Below are 19,751 nucleotides of genomic sequence, written 5' to 3'. Positions count from 1 at the left end.
AACACACCCCATATCACGACCTTTACATGTCCCCTAATTGAAAATAGTTTTTAAAAAAGTTGAGTAATCAAAATACCCGATAAGTAATCTTCCCCTCTTTATTGAGGTTGGATATGCATTCAATGACAACAAATAGTGAAAAATTATGAAATCTAATAGGTGAAAGGCTACTCCCACACACAAATGAGTTGTCTAAAGTAAAATCACAATATACTAGAACAATCTCCATGCACATAGATAGGCTACTCTCACAAGATTGCATCACAGATGGGTGATATAATTTGATGCACGTAGATAAGCAATTTACACCAAGACCCTAACACAATATCACAATATCCACATGCCCACATACATGTATACACATCACAAGTCGGAACCAATATATAGATCACACAGATTAACCAATCCATGCATATTTAACACTTAATCAGCAACATGAGCTTGAACTTCGGTTGAAAAATCATTTAAAATATGATTATCCAATCCAGAAGTGTCATACTTGAAATTTGAACTCATCAACAAACTAACACCACTCCCATCCTTAATTTAGCCAATACACTTCTCCGGCGACTTCTTCACAGTATTTATGGCATTTCACAGAGACGAACTACCACCAAAATTACCGGTGAACAACGACGAACACAATCCTCCTATCAGTCACATGGAGGCGCAAAGAAAATTAACGAATTCAAGAAAAGAAATAGTTCCTAAAACCCACAAAAAATATTGAAATTCAAAGATAGATAAGAGGGTTTGCAGGTGTCGTCAAAAGCTATAATAAACACCGATTTTGTGTTAGACACGTGTTGAAAGGACCCATGTCCCGTCCAACATGGACACTCTCCCTAGAGTTTTAAATAATAAAACTGAGATGATGCTGAATAAAGAATGAAATACTTTTAAGGAAACAAGATATCCAAATGTCATAATTGTCACCGTGGAAACTAAAATACAAAAGCTCAAAGGAAGACCCCTTATATATTTTGATTCAGTAACTATTATTACAAGTCATCCTGCCATTTCACAAGACAATGCCAAGTATTCTAATGAAAAAATGAAATGTCATTCTATTAGGTTGTTTCAAAATTTATTGTCTATCATCAGACAAATAATAACTATAATAATAAATGAAAAGGAAAACCTTATATATTTTGGCTATGCCCAGAGACAACATACCAAAATGCATCCAACTACTCTACTCAGCTGGCTTGCTGCCTTTGTAGTTGCTTACTAATTTCATTTGGACATCGTTAGAAACTGGTAAATGCTCTTTGTACTCCATTGTGAACTCTCCTTTACCCTGAAATTTGTTTGTACAACGATATTAACAATAACATGACTACGAAATGAACGAGTTCAATTCTTTACACCAAATATATGTGTGTGTGAATGTATATATATAACAAACCTGAGTCATCGAACGGAGAGATGTTGAGTACCCAAACATATTATTTAATGGAACCTGCAACGCAGAAATGATTTTTAGTGCATCAATTTTGAATATAACAATAACATGAGAAGGAACTAGTAAATATTTTCGTTTCCTTCCAGCTCAAAGAACTGCTTAGAGAAATCGAGCACTCGGAGGTGGTAACTACTTGGGGGCTTACGGGAGATGTATGAGGTTGAAAACTGACGAGCTAATTCCAGTTATGGCCTATGTCCTATCAAAACTGACATCTCAAAAGAATATGGTCTAAGTCCTTAGACACATTCCTACAAATAATGCACAGTCGCAATCCCAACAAGAAAGAAAAATACCCTTGAAACAAATCCATAGTGTCACCTCCTAGGCAAGACTTGCAAAAATAAAATACAATTTGACCTTCTAGGAATTTTGAACTTCCATAACAAGGATAATAAAGGATAAAGAGTCCAAGGCTGGACAAAAGATGGAAGAAAAAACAAGAAGAGCAGCCTTCTAAAGGATTATCAGGGGTTCAAAATCAAACATCCCGTCTCAGCACATTTGATAAGAGATCAATGGCCAGGTAAAGGGTTCTAAGCAGATACGAAGTTAAATGAATTTACAACACCTGTAATTGTTAGGGTTCTTCACAAGCTGCACTTTAAAAAGGAAGGAAAAAAAAAAAAAAAAACTATTGCAACAAGAACTTTTTGTACAAGACTTGCTGACTTCATCATGGTTATAATTGATTTTTTAGTTTGTCTCAAACTTTATAATCTAGATTCTAGAGTTGGATAGTGGATATATTTTCTAACTATATTTCTCATTTTTATTCCTTTTTTTTCCAAAAAAAAGAAAAAAAAAGAAGAAGAAGCCAATGCTCCGATTCAGAAGGCATCAACCAAAACAGTATAAATGATAAAGGGACAAAACGTCCCTTTGCAAAAAAGAGGGGGTTACGTAACTGCTCTCCAATCTAAGTTGATGGTATGAGTTGAGTAAATATACAAGAATGTGTTGCGAACCCCAATTGGAACCATGAATGGTGTAAGGTCACAAAAAAAATAAAAGAAACTGAACTAGCTTTAATCTCTTATGCTCCTTAAAGAAACAAATTTATTTTCAAATCTACATGCTTAGTTATTATAAAAGTATTAAATGCATCAAAATATATAGATATATTTTAGTACAATATTTGTGTCACTAGCGTGTGTACTGACTGTATAACTTTAGAAATTTACATGAGTTCATGTCCCTCCTCCCTACTTAGATAGCCATAAATATTCTTATATTCCTATATACAGATTAGTTTGACATGCAAGACAGGAAAATTACCAAAGAAAACCATGAAGTACACAAGTCGGATAATTCCAATCAATGATAAGATTGTCATAAAAACACACAAAAATAAAAGAAAAATTGCGTACATTTGCAGTAATTATCGAGTCATCTCCATCTTGGTCATTTCCAACAATAACACCCTTTCGCCTGCCATAGTAAAGTGGGACAAATGCTTTCAGAAAAGTAGAAAAAAATGGTAAAGAACATGGACTTCTAAGGTAGAAACAATAAACCACTCACTTGTTGATATCACCTCCAACGGTGCCCTGAAATTCGGTAGGTACTTTCACTTCTACCAGCATAACAGGCTCCAATATCACCGGTCTTGCAGCTGCATAACACTGGCATAAAAAGGACCAATTACAAACAATTTGAGGTATATTTTTCCTCCTAAAGTGGCAGGCTGAGGTAATTAAAATATCTGAGGTATAAATAACTATTAACTTCTTAAGGACAAAAAGTCCAAAATTAAGAAACTTCCCCTGAATTAAAACATGGGATAAAGGGATCTACCTGTCTAAATGCATATATTGAAGCTAATTTAAATGCAAGTTCGCTGGAATCAACAGCATGAGCAGCACCATCAGTCAAGACAACACGAAGGTTCTCGACAGGATGCCCAATTAATGAGCCACTGAGTCAAGTATTCAAAAGATCAAATATAAGAAGCCCTTGTAAACAAGTACAAAGATCTATTGAATCAGATGCAAAATATAATGTCATATTCTTCCAATAACTTTAGAATAGAAATATGCGTACGAGTTGGCAGCTTCCCGAAAACCCTTCTCGATTGCAGGGATAAAATTTGATGGTATAGCTTGTCCAACAATTATGTTCTCAAACTCAAATTTAGTTGGTGATCCTTGAGGAAGTGGTTCAATATATCTGCCATTATAGATAAACAAAAGTGATGTTAAACTACCAAGTCACTACACCAAAATAATATACAAGGAAAGATAATATAATTCTCATTAAAAACAGTAAAAACCAAGATTATTAAAAAGGAGTATAGTAATTACAGTGTTCAGGAAGAGCATGGACAGAACTAAGTAAACTAAGGAACTAGGAGAGATATGAAGATCTCAAATTCTTTGTTGGCTTGTCATTCAGCATTTTGATTCTATTCTACTTTGAGTTATATCAAAGTGGTAATAGAGATGGTTGCAGTTCTTGGGAATGATTTCAAGAAAGAAGATAAAAGAATTGTCTAGAAGTTATGCACATCCTTGGACAAGATGTGATAGAGCAACATTAACATATTATTTCTAAAAAAAAACTAAGACATGAATACAGGTAGATCAAGGACACATTTATTTTTTTATGAGGCCACATTCAGATGCAGCAAAGAATACATTTATTAAAAATACAATGAAGGCTCCAAAATACCAGTGACCATAATAGTTGTTGGAAGAAGTATGGCCAAACAGAAGAGTAGAAGGTTCTTTAAGATTTGGATTAAAAACAAAGAGGACCAACACATACATAATACAAACATTTTGAAATCATATGGAACAAAGAACACTGGAAGTGTTAGAATAGAACACGCAGAAAGTATCAGAATCTAATGGAGATTTTAACAAAATGGGCAAGGGGGTGCAGCCTAAGTAGCCTCAAGGACAGTATTCTCCAAGCATCAAACCCTAGAAACTCCATTGAGATCAAGATGTAAAATACATGAGGACTCACTATTTATAGGGAAATATAAAAATGGAATAGTAAAAAAGGACTAACCTAGGATTTACCGGATCAACCTATTTTTTTCCCAACTCTCCCTCCAATTCTCTCTCTCCCAAAAAAAAATCCACCCACGCCTTTTAGAAAGGCTTCTTTCTATGATTGAAAAAATTCCCACAAAATAATATTTGCTTCTTGGTCATTTTTGGAACACGTCCAAGAATAAAATAATCCAAAATTCCACATAAAAAAAGGAACTCCCTTCACAAATCTTGAAAACATGCCACGGGGGCTGGACCGAGGGTAAGAAAGTTCCTTCAAGAAAATGTTAGGTCAAAATTGGAAAATGAATGGGCTGTGTTGTGGGTATGGTCGGGTCATATCCTCTTCCTCCTTCACGCTTGTGGCAACATAGAGAACCCGATATCAGTCGCGATAAAATTAAGTCAAAACATCACAGAGCACACGGGAAGGGGGTTTGACAAAATGCACATAAGCTGTTCCCTTCCTTGTCAATTGTTCTTCTGCATCTTCCTTGTCAATTGTTCTTCTGCATCTTCCTTGTCAATTGTTCTTCTGCATCTTCCTTGTCGTTGTGGGTTTCGCAATCTCATCTCCTTCTTGTTGCCATCCTCCTCGTCGCCTACTTCACACATGACTGAACTTTGAGTTTCCAACTCCTTCCAATCAAAACATGACATCTCCCAGTCGAACTCATGGACTTTTCCTTTGATCGCAAGCCGTTCCCCGCACGTTTTGCCTTCTTCTAGGTTGTTTTTTTCAGGTTTCGTATAACATTCATAGGCGTCAACTACGACAAATAGACTTCTTCGATTTCATGTGCTTGTTCTTTACACTCAGATTTCAACAATGATTCTTTGGGTATTTCTAGCACATACTCACTTTTTCGAGTGAGTTCTTTATTTCCTTAGACTTCTCTTCATAGAAATTTCCATTTGGAAAACTAAATTTTCCAAAGCAAGCCTCATGTCTTTCAACTCCTCATTGATTTCTTCCCTCAAATTTCCGATTTACTACAAACGACAACCTACCGTTTGGTATGTTAATTTGTTCCAAAGTTGAAAGAGGCTTCTACTTCTTTGGTCATGAACCATGTTTGAAGGTTCATCTTTGTCATAAAAATCATTTGACAATTTTCTCAAAAACTCTTCACTAAAGGCTTCCCCTTGTAATTACGTGTGCATTATTTAATAGCAAGTATAGCTCACAAGCCTCCCTCTTGCAGTCTACATTGACAAAATTTTATCGGTCTTTCACTAGCGGCAAGGATCATTGGCACAAGCGCTAGGTCTATACCAAATTGGTGTAGCCTAAGTAGCCTCAAGGAGAGAATTCTCCAAGAATCAAACTCTAGAAACTTTCTTAAGATCAAGATGTAAAATAAATAGGGGGACTCAATATTTCGAGGGAAGTAATACACAAAAGGGATAAAAAAAAGTACAACCTAAGATTTACCCAGGATTAACCTGATTTTTTCTAATTCTCGGTCATGTCCAATTCATCAAAATTTATTGATGGAACAAATAGTTGTGGATCTCACTCACACTTCTCAACAAAGTTTCAGAATTAATTGATTAAATTGGAGAGAAAATTGGTAAACTAACCAAATATGTTTATTTAATGAAAAAGCAGACTTCAACGAGAAGAGATGAAAGAATACACAAGCATACAACAGGAAAGTCCCACAAAAAAGGGAGCAAACTACAAGGGATCAAGTTAAGTAATATATGTTGGTTAGAAAGTTAAGGGATACTAAACAAAGTTTTGATTTTTACTTACACCGCTAGTTTCAATGTGCTTCCAAAAATTATCTAAAAAGTTATTTTCCAATCTATTCTTATACTAGTAGCTCCTTCTCAATATTAAAACACTTGGGTTCTTTTAATAACTTTCATTGAGAAAAAATGAAAAAATACAAAGAACATATAAAAAACCAAGCCCACAAAAGAAAGCCCAGAAAGAAAAAGGGGCTCCAGCTGTAAAAATATCGATCAGTTCTTCAATATGGCTTCCCAAACAGCTTTGAGTGGTTTGTGGAGTCATCCTTAATAGTTTCAGCCTATATTTACCAGCTCTCGAAGTATTTTGGTTGAAAGATGGAAAAGTTAAAGGAAAGATGGTCTGTTGATTACAAGATTTGTTCTGTAAAAGTTTTATTATTCTCATGGCTGATCCCTATTTGGGTTGTAATTGTCTCAAGTTCTTGATTTTGTTTTTTCTCTCTATTTCCACTCCTTTTGAGGATTTATATCCCTTAAACATTATTCTTTTTAATTATATCCAAAACTGTAATATTCAAGAAGGCACCAAGCGTAAGATCATTAAAGTTTTGCCAAAAAAAGGACACAAGTGGAACTTACCCACATACTCGCCCATACTGCCCTTGGCCTCCTGTCTGTTTTTTATGTAAATAATCAAATTCAGCACGTTGAGTGACAGTCTCTCTGAAGTTCACACGAGGCTTTCCAACAGTTGCATCAACCTATGGAGCATGTCCACCCAAAAAAATTCCATTTAGAGTTTTAGTTCCAAATACAAACAAGAAATCTTTTTTTTTTTTTCCAGATGACTAAAACAAAGAAACCTTAAAAAATAAATTGGAGAATGTAAAAAACCTTGTACTCTCTCTTAATGCGTTCAACATAAATATCCAAATGCAACTCTCCCATCCCTGAAATTATTGTCTGCCCACAGAAATAGTTTAAGAAATGCATTAACATATGCATAAAGAGTTCCTGGAATTCTAGAAATGAGAATGTATGGTACCTGCCCACTCTCTGAGTCTAACCCAACACGGAAAGTTGGGTCCTCTTTTTGAAACCGATTCAAAGCCTTTGAGAACTATGCAAAGTGTCCAAAATAAAGGTTCAATTTACAGTAATATCACTACTATGATCTCAGTCACCCTCACAGTGAAATCAACTCACCTGGCCTCCAGAATCTTTGGAAACTGGTTGTACCGCCAATGACATCACTGGCTCAGGAACGTTCATAGAGGTCATAGTGTACTTAACTGACCCATCCGTAAATGTATCTCCTGATAACCAACAGGGTAGAATATCATGAAAGGTTCAAATAGCAAAGAATTCAACATGTCCCCCATCCCATAAAACTAAATTTAATACAAGAACGTCCTGGGTAAAATATCAATCAATTCCAGGATCAATTCTTCTCTAGTTATCATAATTTTGAGGCTTTTCTAGGATAATTCCATTCTCAATACAAGATTACTCTGATCATCATATAAACTGGATTTCCCGGGTAAAATATACCAGCTGGTGGAAGTAAGCATGGATAAGGGACACACCTGATGCACAGTCGACACCAAAAACTGCAACTATTTGCCCAGCATGTGCCTCTTGAATATCCTGCAAGCAAAGAATATCCTTGAGGGGGACAGAGAGAGAGAGGAACTGGTGGATAGGACATGCCTCTTATTATTATTTATTACTAAAAGACCTCATACACTATCGAGAAATACCCCCACCTTCATACCAACAGAATCAAGCCTAGAGGTCAATTGTTAAAGGAAAAGGCTTAAACAAAAATTTCAAATGTCAAAGTATATTTACAAATTGCTAGAATGAAAGTTAAAGAAGTCAACCTCCATTTCATCAGAATGCATCCTGACCAAGCGAGGAACCTGCAGAACATGAAGATAAACTTCATCAGATGTGAAATAGTCATCAGGTTTCCATTTTGGAAGCAAAAGGACATGACAATAAATTAATAGCATCCCTAATAAATTCTCCACATAATCAAGCTGAAAAAAAAAACTTCAACATTAAGTAAACATTCAACTAATATTGCAAGCCAATAAAACTGACCTTAATCTTCTTGCCTGTGTTTACATTGACGATAAACTCTCCCCTCTTGATGACACCTTCATAGATTCTTCATTGAGGGAAAAATACGTTAGCACCAGTAATCAAGCGTACAATGTATGATGCAATTATATACAGAGTATTTAAACACATTCGTTCATATTCATATTAACTAAAACAAGTAGATAACTTCATGCCACTGGGCAAGTTGAAGCCAATGTTTTAAAAGGCTAGAGACGTCCCCAAAACTTTTCCTCTGGAAGATGCAACATGTAAGCCTAAATTTTAATTATAAATGTTAAACAAATCCAAGTTTGTGTCTTGAACATAACAGTTACACAAAATTATTTTTAATAAAGTCAATAACTTGAACAAAAAATCTATAAGAATATCTTTAACATCACTGCTATTTTCACCAATAAAATTTGACTAATTCTATAAATTTATGTCTTCAGTGTTTTTAGAGCCCAAGTAGTAAAGGTAGTAATAACTCAACTCAACTCAAAATATTACAACTCAAACGTCTACACTTTTGACGGATGTGGCAAATTAAAACTACTTTTCTAATCGTTATACAAGGTGTAGAAACTTTAAGTCTTTGTGCGTTCTCATAGAAGCGTAAGCCTCTTATGGTCCAAAAAGAGAAGTCTTGAAGTTAGAGTCTTGCTTCAAAAGTTCTTTTAAAAGATTGATTGAAATTTGAGATTGTTTACCAATATAGCCAATTAAATTCAAACCAATTAATTTAATTGCAAAACAGACATACTAGTGGAACAACAAGAAAAAGAACCTTTTTTGAAGTCCAAACTAGCGATGAAACAAATGAAAGGAAAGACATGAATATTAGATCCTATTACATGAAGTCCATTTCATCAAAACAATCTATCAACTTAAGCTATAAGCATAATATACTCAACAATATGTACCTAGGACTACCTCTAAAAGGAAATCACAAATCCTTTTCCTTCTGGAAGATTATTATTGAGAAAATAGAAAGAAGGTTGTCAACATGGTCATCACGTTATACTTCAAAAGGCGGAAGACTTACCCTAATACAAGCCACATTATCCAACTTCCCTACCTACTATATGTCTCTATTTGAAATGCCACAAAAAGTGGCCGCGGATATAGAAAGGCTTTTCAGAAATTACTTGTGGAAAGATAGTGCACACCTTGTTCGTTGGAATATTATAAACCTCCCAACAGAAAAGGGAGGTCTCGGTCTTCTCTCGATAAGGAAGAAGAACACAGCTCTCCTCGCCAAATAGATATGGAGATATCATCACGAAGAAAAGGCCTTATGGCGAAATCTTATAAAGGCTAAATATACTCCTACATCAAACAAAGATCACCTCCCTCCATCTTCTACAAAAGGGCCTTGGAAGTACATAAAGAAACATCAAAATCTCATCACTCACCGAACTCGCCATAAGGTGGGGAATGGGGGAAGCACATCATTTTGGACAAACCCATGGATTGAAAACACCACGCTAGATTTGAAGTATCCACTTTTGTACCGGCTTTCTCACAACAAAAAAGCCACGATTAAAGAAACGTGGAATGTTGTCAACAAATTTTGGGACTTGAAGCTTGGTAGGAATCTAAAGGATAATGAAGCAACAGAGTGGGCCGAATTAAGCCTTGACCTTGCCCCTGTGGTATTGTCAAACAAAGAAGACTCACTAACTTGGCTCCCCAGCGCAGACGAGGTCTTTTCTACAAAATCCTTGATGATGGACATGGGGGAAAAAGTAGAAGCAATAAATCCCATGCTAGCTTAAGACAATATGGAAAGGACATCAACCCAAAAAGGTGAAGTTCTTCCTTTGGGAAATAGCGCATAAAACCATCCGCACAAGTGAAAATCTTAAAAAAAGAATGTCTTACATCACTCTCTCCCAAATTGGTGTCCACTATGCAAGAAAGCAAACGAATCACAAAGTCACTTGTTTATGGAATGCACATACACTCAAAATTTCTGGACAACGATTCTTAATATATTCGGATGACATCTCACATTTCCTAGGGAGGTAAAGGATTTTTTTGGACATGGCCTTAACGTATCACCCTTTCAAGAACGCAAAAGCCCTATTATGGAAAAACCTCATCATGGCTTTCTTTTGGAATATGTGGAAAGAAAGAAATCAAAGAATATTTGCATAAACGACACAGACCTACACAAAACTTTTCGACAAGGTTGTTTACCAAGCTATATCTTGGTGTAAACTGTCTAATATTTTTACTTCCTATAGTTATACCTCCCTCATTGCAAATTGGGAAGGTCTTTTGTAAACATCATGGATTATACATCCCTCTTGTAAATTTCACTCATCAATGAAATTGTCTCCTATCAAAAAAAAAAAAAAAAATTCTTCCACCAGCCGATCTTTTGGAATCTATTGAAAATTAGAAATCAAAGAGTATTCACGGAAAATTCAGACTTATACAAAGCTCTTCAACAATATTATTTACCATGCGATATCTTGGTGTAAATTATCTAATATCTTTACTTCCAATAGTTATACCTCCCATTTTGTAAATCGGGGAGGTCTTTCGTAAATATCATGGATAATCCATCCCTTTAGCAAATTTCAAATATCAATTAAATTTTCTCTTACCAAAGAAAAAAATTTGAACATAGCACATAGAATACCTCAAATATGTCAACTGACCAAAACGACCTTCTTCCAACTTAAATGCTAATGCCACAAGCCGTCCATCTGGAGTGCCATTCAACATAATCTAAAATACAGCAGAATAACATATTTCAATCCTCACATCAGCAAAGGAAAGTATCTAGAACACGAACTGTTTATTTAGACCAGTAACCTTTTCTTCATTCTTTGTTTGGTCCAAAGCATAATTACTAACTTCAATTGGACAAGGCAAGTAACTAAGTACTCCATTTAGAAGTGGTTGAACTCCCTGTAATCCATACATAAGAAACATCAAAAAGAAAAAAAAAACAATTATCACACAGCTGTAAGATGCATAGTTGTTTGGTAGCGGAGCATAAAACAGCAAATTGATAGAGCAATGATTTGAGTTGTCACAAAAAGAAAAAGAAGGAAAAAAGAAAAAAGAAGAGAGAGAGTGATTGAACTAAGCAGACTGTATTTGTAATTGACTAATAAAATTATAAAGTATAACTCTTATTTGAGTTATCAAAGCCAAAGAATTCCTATATGTCCTACTAGTTTTAATGTAAATAAAAAATGAAGAAAATCAGCTACTAACATTAAGTATATTATGAGTACCTTGTTTTTAAATGCACTACCCATGAATACAGGTATAAACTTCCGTGCAACAGTAGCCCTCCGAACTGCAGCCTATATTTATAAGTAGAGAGAGATATTGATTAAAGAAAGTTACAAGTACCTACTGGAAATAGAATATAACAGCCTCGTAAATTTCATTCAACACAAAGGAAGACCCAAGCAAAGCAATGGTTCTACATTTACTTTAAATTCAATTTATAACATACAAGCACAAAAACAAACCTCTTGCTACTGGTCCTATGAAATAAAATGTGTGTGTGTGTGTAACTGGAAAACATGAGTGTACAAATGTCGTTCACCAATCAATATGTTAAATTAGAATATTGTGGAACCATATTCTTTTGCATCCCTACCCATCAGTATGGAAAATAAATAAATCATTACTACTATATTCCTTGAATAGGCACCTCAAGATCTGCAGGTGATATAGGTTCATCACTAAGAAATGCTTCAGCAAGTTTATCATCAACTTCCGAAACCATCTCTATTAGTTCACGCCTCTTTTCTGTGACTAGAGCTTCCATGTCTGCAGGAACCTCTTCAGTGGTAACTTTCTCACTGCATTGCAATAACCAAACCATGAGAAGAGGATAGGAATTATTTTTTTGTATTAAGAAGGATTGGAAATAAATATTAGATGAAGCGGGTTTGGAAATGTACCCATTGGATCCGTGAAAATAGAGAGCTTTAAGTTGTACGAGGTCAATAAGTCCCTTAAACTCCTCTTCTAAGCCAATTGGAACTTGCACAGCGGCACTATGATGCCGGAGTTTAGACCTTGCCTTCAAGACAAACCAATCCAATTCAGTTCAAAGATTAGTACTCTACTCAATCCAATTCAGTTCAAAGATTAGTACTCTACTCATTATCACCGACAACTACATTGCTGATTAGCTGCAATTCATCAACTCAAAAGAACCCACCTAATCTGTGGCGAACTTTCTATGACTAGTAGCAACAAATAAACCATGAAATCAACTGAAAGAATTAATTTACCTTCATTGTTGACCAGTGTGAAAAATTATCTAACATTTCTTAATTAAAATGCTATGACCTCCTTAGGAGAACTTGCTTAGGATGAATTTTTTATAAGTCTTCAAGTGAAAAATTATGTAATTTTCTTAGGTCAGGATCGTTTCTTTCTAACATAATTAACCAGTGCACAGCCCTTCCTAATATCGACCAAAACTACATAAGAACTTAATTACATTCGAGGATTATTTACAAGTTCTCTTTCCTTTTCAAAATAATCAGCGGAAAACCTAGCAAAAAATTAGGAAAACTATAATTTGAAAAAAAAAAACACAGAAACATTTGCTTAGTACTAGCATGTTGTTACTTCCATATAATGTATAATCTGCAGTAATATGTCTGTGTGTGTATCAACAAAAAATCGAGAAAGCGAAAGTAACATGCAATAATTTCAAATCCATAAAGAAAAATTAAAAAATACAAGTTACCTGGTTCAAAACCTTCCACGGATCAGCACCCATCCTGTCTAGTTTATTAATAAATGCAAGCCTAGGAACTTCATATCTTCTCATCTGCCGATCAACAGTAATAGACTGACTCTGCACACCACCAACACTACAGAGGACGAGAATGGCACCATCAAGAACACGCAAAGCTCTTTCTACTTCGATAGTGAAATCAACGTGACCAGGAGTGTCAATAATGTTAACCTGAAATAGAATATGAATAAAAAAAACAATTAAAAAATTCTTCATGGGGACTGCAAGTTTCTTCACGAAACAGATCACCAAATCATAAAAGTTTGATAATCCCATATAAATGTCCTCATTTACATTCATTTTGACTCAAAATTATAAAATTACACAAATGACTAATTTGAAATGCAAATCTTCAGTCGAACTTATCTTGTTGAGATGCATAAAATAAATTTACAAAATGTTTCACTTGAAAGTTCCTTGGACGCTAGAACCAGTATCAATGTTTTTTTTAGTGCAACTAGTACCAAGGTTTACCCTCATGAAATGATGGCATATCATCATTTCTCTCTCGTACGTTTACATCTAGTAGAATAAAGTAACAATAGAAAAACGCATCCTAATTAGCTTCAACTTCTAAGGCAAACTAAATTCAGAAAAAAATAAAGACGTAGCTTTTTAGAAATCTATAATCATACCTGGTAACCATTCCAAGTACAGTAAGTGGCAGCGGACTGAATTGTGATTCCCTTCTCTCTCTCTAGATCCATAGAATCCATCTTGGCGCCAACTCCATCTTTTCCTCTAACCTCGTGGATTTCATGGATTCTACCCGTGTAATACAGAACTCTCTCAGTCAGCGTCGTCTTTCCCGAATCAATATGCGCGGAGATCCCGATGTTGCGGAGCTTCTCCATGGATTCCTTCCACCATGGCTCCTTGTCCTCCTTCACACGGGCCGCACTCGAAGAGTAGCGGAGATGGAAATTTCCAAGAAGGAGAGCGGTGGCGGGTGAGGGAGATGAAGAGAGCGTCGAACGAGAGAGGGAAGAGGCATAGAAGGAATAGAGAAGGCGCGGTGTGGAGGATCTCCGGAAGCCGGCCATGGCGACGGAAATGGGGGCTTAGAGGGCTAAACCCTAAACCCTTTGTTTGTATTTACCGTGAGTTTTGTGTCGGTTAGTTGTTGGCCTTCACGTATTGAAGTGTCTTCGTTTTTCTTCTCTACTTTGCCGTTCGACTGTTACAGGGTTCGACATTTTATTTTATTTTATTTTATTTTATTGTTTATGATCGGTTTTTTTAACTTTTCATTAAATTTTTTATTTTATCTAAAATTCAAGATGGTAAAAGATTAATAGATTTTTACCAACATAATTGTAATTTACCGATTTGAATCCTAGTTATTACTGATTAATTTACGAACATATTTTTCTTATAAGTTTTTTAATTATCCTTTACCGTATATCATATTATACATATTTTAAATATATTAATTTTAATTTTAAATTGCATATTTAAGATTATATTATAAAAAATAATTTGTATTTTGATTTTTAAAGTTTTTAAAAAAATAATCTTAATATTAGTGTATGAACGGAATCAAGAGTAGTTTATTTAAAAAATACATATAAATTTTCAAAAATTTCATTAGCACTCTCCAACTTTATAAAATAAAAATTAAAAAATTACATTTAACACTGATATATAAATGAAAGCAATTAATATCTCGTTTAAAAAAATTCTTAAAATGTGAACTCACTTAGTATTATGATGTATAAATGACATGTTGCACTATGATATGACGTGCTACGACATGTATGACAATGAAAAAAAATTTCATGCACAACTCTTAAGTTATGTTATGACTAATAAACGTACGAAAGTTTATGCATGCATGTTACGTAGTGTAATGGGGGAGAGGTGGGGTTGTGCCGCATGAATGATTAAAATAAAAATTATAGGGACCTCACGCTTATTGTAAGTTCATTTACATTGGAATACTTCCTTTTTTTATGATGAGTACAGATGTGTCCACTATGATGATGATAATGACTACGACGGTCGTTGTACCTACAGACGTTCGGCTACAACCAACTAATCCGACCATGTAGGGCAGGGGGTGTGCGAGCCCGTCTGGTGGGCTCTTGCTCGCTCGTGTGGGTCGTGTGTGTAGAGGAGTACTACATATTCAACTTATCTAGACTGGAGACCACTTAAGAGAATACAATTTTAAATTATAAGTCTCATTCATGTTGTATGTGTTTACACTCCATGTTTGGTTAGTTCATAAAAATGGCAGACATATTAAGTCACCTACAAAAATGATTCTCACCTATGCAAATCAAGGTACAATTTCTCACATACAGGAGTTCATAATTCACTTTCACCATCTTATGAAATTTCAATATTATAATAACGAATTTATAAAGATAAATTAAATATCAGGTGGTCAAATCTTATACAAATTCATTGTATATGATACCCCTACTCACACATTCTCACATGAACCGTTTAAATCAAATCATTTGTAATTATGAAATAAATCGTATTAATAATGTTAACGAAATAAGGTATCTAACCCTATCCATATAGTATAGACTCTTTAGGTTATTATTGGAAGATCATTATTTCACGCATTAACCACGTACCGTTCAACACTGCAATAATAACCTTAAACTTTTCGTACAATAAACAATATTACATTTCAAATAAAAAATATAAAAATTGTTATTTTAAATTAAACAATTAATTACAAGGCTTTTATCACATACGTTAACAAAAATGCAACTCTATTTGATTGTAAACGTAGACTAACACATTGAGTACAGAGACTGTTCATATCATTCATTCATTCAAAAGAATTTGTTACCAAATCCTTCAAACAATGCGCTAATAATGAAAGTTTTAAATTGAGTCATCTCTTGATCTCGCTGAGAATGATCTAAAAATTCGAATAATCTCAAAATATTATTACTCAATCAGGGAGTACTTAACAAATATATTCTGTCGTAATTCTTACGAGTTTGCTCCATTTCTGCCACACTTATCAAAACTGGTCTCGGAGGGTTTTGCTCAATTCAATTCTTACACGGTTCATCGCTCTTTCATGGACACGATTGATTTCTGAAGTGAACAGCTTACCAGAGCTATTTTTAGATCCCCCACTCTCCAACTTACCGTGTCACCACTGCGTTAACCTCGAAGCTCTTTGGCAATTCGAAAATGGCGAAGGCCGCTCCCGATTCACAGAGTAACAGTGCAGCAGTGCAAGCCACCAACGACGATGCCTCTGCCAGTAAATTGTGAGCAAACCCCTTTTAACGCATTATTCCCTCACTATCTTTACGCTTTCGTGACCCATTCTTCGCCTTTGGCAATTTTCAAATTCGGCGCTTCGGATTTTGGTTTGGATAACCATTTTTACTGCCTTCTCAACGTCGTTGAGGCGGTCTTTTGTTTTTACGATTCGATGTTGATTGCATGAACGCACTCTTCATCCGCAAGGAACTTTCCAGTTGGTTTGCTCGCTAAGATTTTGTTATTAAGTTTGGCATTCGGCAACGTTTAACCCTTTGATATGATAAATACTCACTCTGTCATATGGGATGCAATCATGCAAGAATTAATTGTAGTTCTACGCTCGCTGAAGAATTCCGTTCTCTCAATGACAATTTTGATCTATCATTTTAATTTGAACCTTGAATCTGGTCCATTATTTGGCAGAGTTTAAAAATCAGCTGGATTTAATTTTTTTTTTATTTTTTTATTTTTATATTTATGCTTTGGGATGTAATATTAGCTGCCTCTGTTTGGTTAACAGATCATGTGTTAGAAAGGGCTACATGAAAGACGATTTCATACACCTTTTTGTAAGAAGGCCTGTTAAGAGATCTCCAATTATTAATCGAGGTACAATCTTGTTGCATCTCTTAAGTATGTCAGTGTTTTTAGAACTTTCTTTAATCACTTTGTAGTCATTTTCTTTACGTTGTTGCCAATAAGGTTATTTTGCCCGTTGGGCTGCACTGAGGAAGCTCCTCTTTCAATTCCTCAATGTTGATAGTAACACAGAGGAACATACAAAGAAGCAGATATTGTCGCTTGGGGCTGGCTTTGATACAACGTATTTCCAATTGCAGGCAAGCTGCTTATTTAGGTCACGGGCTATAACATCTTTAGCATATTCATTTATTCTCCTTTTATATGTACATCGTATCTTCTATATTGTTCGTATATATTTATATTCATATTTTTCTTACCACATGTAAACGAATTCTTAGGTTTGGATTTGAAAGTTTGGTCATTTTCTATCTTCTCTGAGTTTATTGCAATCACTTTAGTTGTCTCTTTGTGACTTTCTTTACTTACATTCTCCGTTTGCTCCAATTAACCTCCCACTTGAAGTTGATGCATTTGATTATGCTTTTATTTAATTATTTCTTTATTTTTATTTTTTTACAGAATGAGGGTAATGCACCGCATTTATATGTGGAGTTGGACTTCAAGGAGGTTCGATTTGGAAACCTTATTCCCCTGCTTTTTCGACAGTCACTTACTTTTGTAGGAATATGTAAATGGGCTTAAATTTTAATTCAATGAGAAGAAAATTATGTCAACTGCCAATATATTACCTTTGTGGTTTTCTTTGTAGCATCGAATCTTCACATTCTTTATATATGTCCAACATGCCTCACGGGAATTCAGGGTTATGCAGTTCTTAATTTATCTATTTTTGTCCAGGTGACTACTAAGAAAGCTGCAATAATTGAAGCCTGTAGTCAGTTGAGAGAAAAACTCAGTGGAACAGTATCTATATCCCAAGGTAAGTGGTCTGTGCTATCATTTCAACATGTTTCATTTTTATATTAGAGGTGGCAGGCACAAATCTCAACCTTGTTATATATCCATTATTGTTATTTTTTCCATGTCATTTGACATTTATGGTTGGTTTCAAGGTTTTTCCTGGACCACAATGTTAAGATATAATACTCTTTCTGATTTCATATGATACGGAGCTTTTCTGCTGCCCCTAGGCTACATTAAAATTCCATCTTAATAATATCGATCTTTCCCCTTCTGCTAGATTGATTGATGAGTTAATTTGAGGGCTTGAAATTCCTAAATTTTGTTTTCATGAATATGAGGAACATTTGGATATTTTTCTTCAGTTTAGAATTGGAGTACAATAACTATTTCCATTTAAAGAGGCGTGGTAGACTGAGTCATGTAATTGTGTGTTGTTTTCATTCGTGTTACCAAATTTCCCATCTCTCAAGCTCGAAGATCTCAATTGATGTCGAAAAGGGAACTCTTGTTTCTATTAATCTTAAGCCTTGAAATGGTTTCCAACATGTAACTTTTTCAGTTAATGCTTCTGTAAAGGAGCTGAGTAATTCTTATCTTCGTAGAAGACAGAGTTCCAAAAAGATGAATATGTTTATCTGTCTGGCTTTCCAAGAAAACTTTAATGTGACCGACAAACTTCAAAGAAACTTTCCTTTTGGTCTTCGAGCCCAAATGTATGTGTATAATGCTTGAAAGCAGAAGAAGCTATAAATCATGTTCTTTTTCACTGTCCTTACGGCAGGCAGTTAAATTGGAGAAGGCACCTGAAGCTTCTTCTGACTGCATACAAAATCCAGAATAGTTTTAACATCCAGTCCAAAAAATTGTTTCATAATTGTAGGATACAGAAGTTCATTCCCCGCATACTATTTGCATACATTAGTTTTCTATAATTATTTGGATTAGGTGCCAATGTGACCTTAATTGTTCATTGCCTTTTATCGCTTATTGATGATTTATTCGTCCAACCACCTTACATTTTGCATGCTTAAGGGGAAAACTTAGATATCGTTATTGCATGTCATGACCATTGCTTGCATGATTAGCCTCTTTTAGGCCTTGGGGATTCGGCTGTCTTTTATAATGTTTACGGTTAAAGAAATACCTTCTGAGACCATTAAGATGCCTTTTAGTGATTCCCTTAGAACGGTTGAGTCTTCTAAGTCAAGGAAGCTTATCCTCTGTCCTATATTCGAAGAAAAGTGTATCATTCTTCAGTTCCTCCATTCACCAAAGTTAATCCTTTGAATCCGGATAGTATTGAGTTGAAGAAAATGTTTCAAGTCTTTTGACCCCATTTGTTAATAAACCCATCATCCAAAATTGTAGTCGACAATAATTTACTGTAACAGATCCTAATTGTATTTTCACTTAAGGTGTTATTCTTTCTCATACTCTTTCACATTTTTTTAATGATTCTGGTGCTGCGTTTGAAGTTAGTTTAAGTAGTATGGAATTTGTCATTCAACCTATGGAGAATAGTATTGATGATATTGACGATGATTTAGTGTCATCATTCCAGGAAAATGTCATTGCGATCCCTCATTCTCCTCCTTCATTAGTGACAGATTTGCTTCTCTTATTGAAGCTTGTGGTCTTGCAATTTTCGATGTGTACAATTTCTCTCATTGATTCACAAACAATTTGTTTTTGATGCTTGTTTGTTCTCTTGAGGTTTGGGTTCATTGGTTCTTTCTTGGTGTATTGGGACTCTTTTTTGCTTTTCTCCTTGGTGGATTTTCCAATTGGAGTTGTCTTTGGCTTGGTTTTGATTGTTTTGTCTCTTTCCTTGCTATTTTCTTTTGTTTTGTTCACACTGTTTTTCGTTGTTTTTGTCTCTCTTATACTTTTTTGCTCTTTTTAGGGTTACTATAATTTTTTTTTTTTTTTTTTTTTTTTTTTTTTTTTT

The 19,751-nt window shown here is 34.8% G+C and overlaps 2 protein-coding genes across 4 annotated transcripts in view; one reads left to right on the top strand and one right to left on the bottom strand.

The window, feature by feature from the left end:
- Positions 1-211: 211 nt before the first annotated feature.
- LOC111460078 (elongation factor G-2, mitochondrial-like) lies at positions 212-14,186 on the bottom strand. Of its 2 annotated transcripts, XM_023103164.1 has the most exons (21): positions 13,693-14,100; positions 13,007-13,228; positions 12,207-12,328; positions 11,954-12,104; positions 11,526-11,597; positions 11,098-11,193; positions 10,922-11,010; positions 8,272-8,338; positions 8,049-8,087; positions 7,752-7,812; positions 7,372-7,481; positions 7,211-7,285; positions 7,060-7,128; positions 6,805-6,926; positions 3,509-3,634; positions 3,263-3,383; positions 2,990-3,090; positions 2,836-2,896; positions 1,409-1,462; positions 1,177-1,300; positions 212-650 (listed from the first exon to the last, which is right to left on the bottom strand). In XM_023103164.1, the coding sequence occupies exons 1-20, from the start codon at positions 14,098-14,100 to the stop codon at positions 1,196-1,198; spliced, it is 2,271 nt and encodes a 756-aa protein (XP_022958932.1). In that variant the 3' UTR covers positions 212-650; positions 1,177-1,195. The 2 variants fall into 2 exon arrangements, with proteins under 2 accessions (XP_022958932.1, XP_022958933.1); XM_023103165.1 differs by lacking the exon at positions 212-650 and having other exon boundaries at positions 923-1,300; positions 13,693-14,186.
- A 1,866-nt stretch (positions 14,187-16,052) lies between these two features.
- Positions 16,053-19,751, top strand: part of LOC111460080 (tRNA wybutosine-synthesizing protein 4-like) — a 16,377-nt gene continuing 12,678 nt past the window's right edge. For both annotated transcript variants that reach the window (XR_002713370.1, XM_023103167.1), the window contains exons 1-5: positions 16,053-16,299; positions 16,818-16,906; positions 17,000-17,136; positions 17,459-17,506; positions 17,738-17,819. Coding sequence is in view for 1 of the 2 variants with exons in the window: in XM_023103167.1 (XP_022958935.1) it covers positions 16,220-16,299; positions 16,818-16,906; positions 17,000-17,136; positions 17,459-17,506; positions 17,738-17,819 (436 nt within the window). In the remaining variant the exon portion in view is untranslated. The remainder of the gene's footprint in view (positions 16,300-16,817; positions 16,907-16,999; positions 17,137-17,458; positions 17,507-17,737; positions 17,820-19,751) is intronic.

The sequence above is a fragment of the Cucurbita moschata genome, unplaced genomic scaffold (genome assembly GCF_002738365.1).
Source record: "Cucurbita moschata cultivar Rifu unplaced genomic scaffold, Cmos_1.0 Cmo_Scf00023, whole genome shotgun sequence".
Lineage (NCBI taxonomy): Eukaryota > Viridiplantae > Streptophyta > Magnoliopsida > Cucurbitales > Cucurbitaceae > Cucurbita > Cucurbita moschata.
This window is presented reverse-complemented; position numbering and strand designations above follow the sequence as displayed.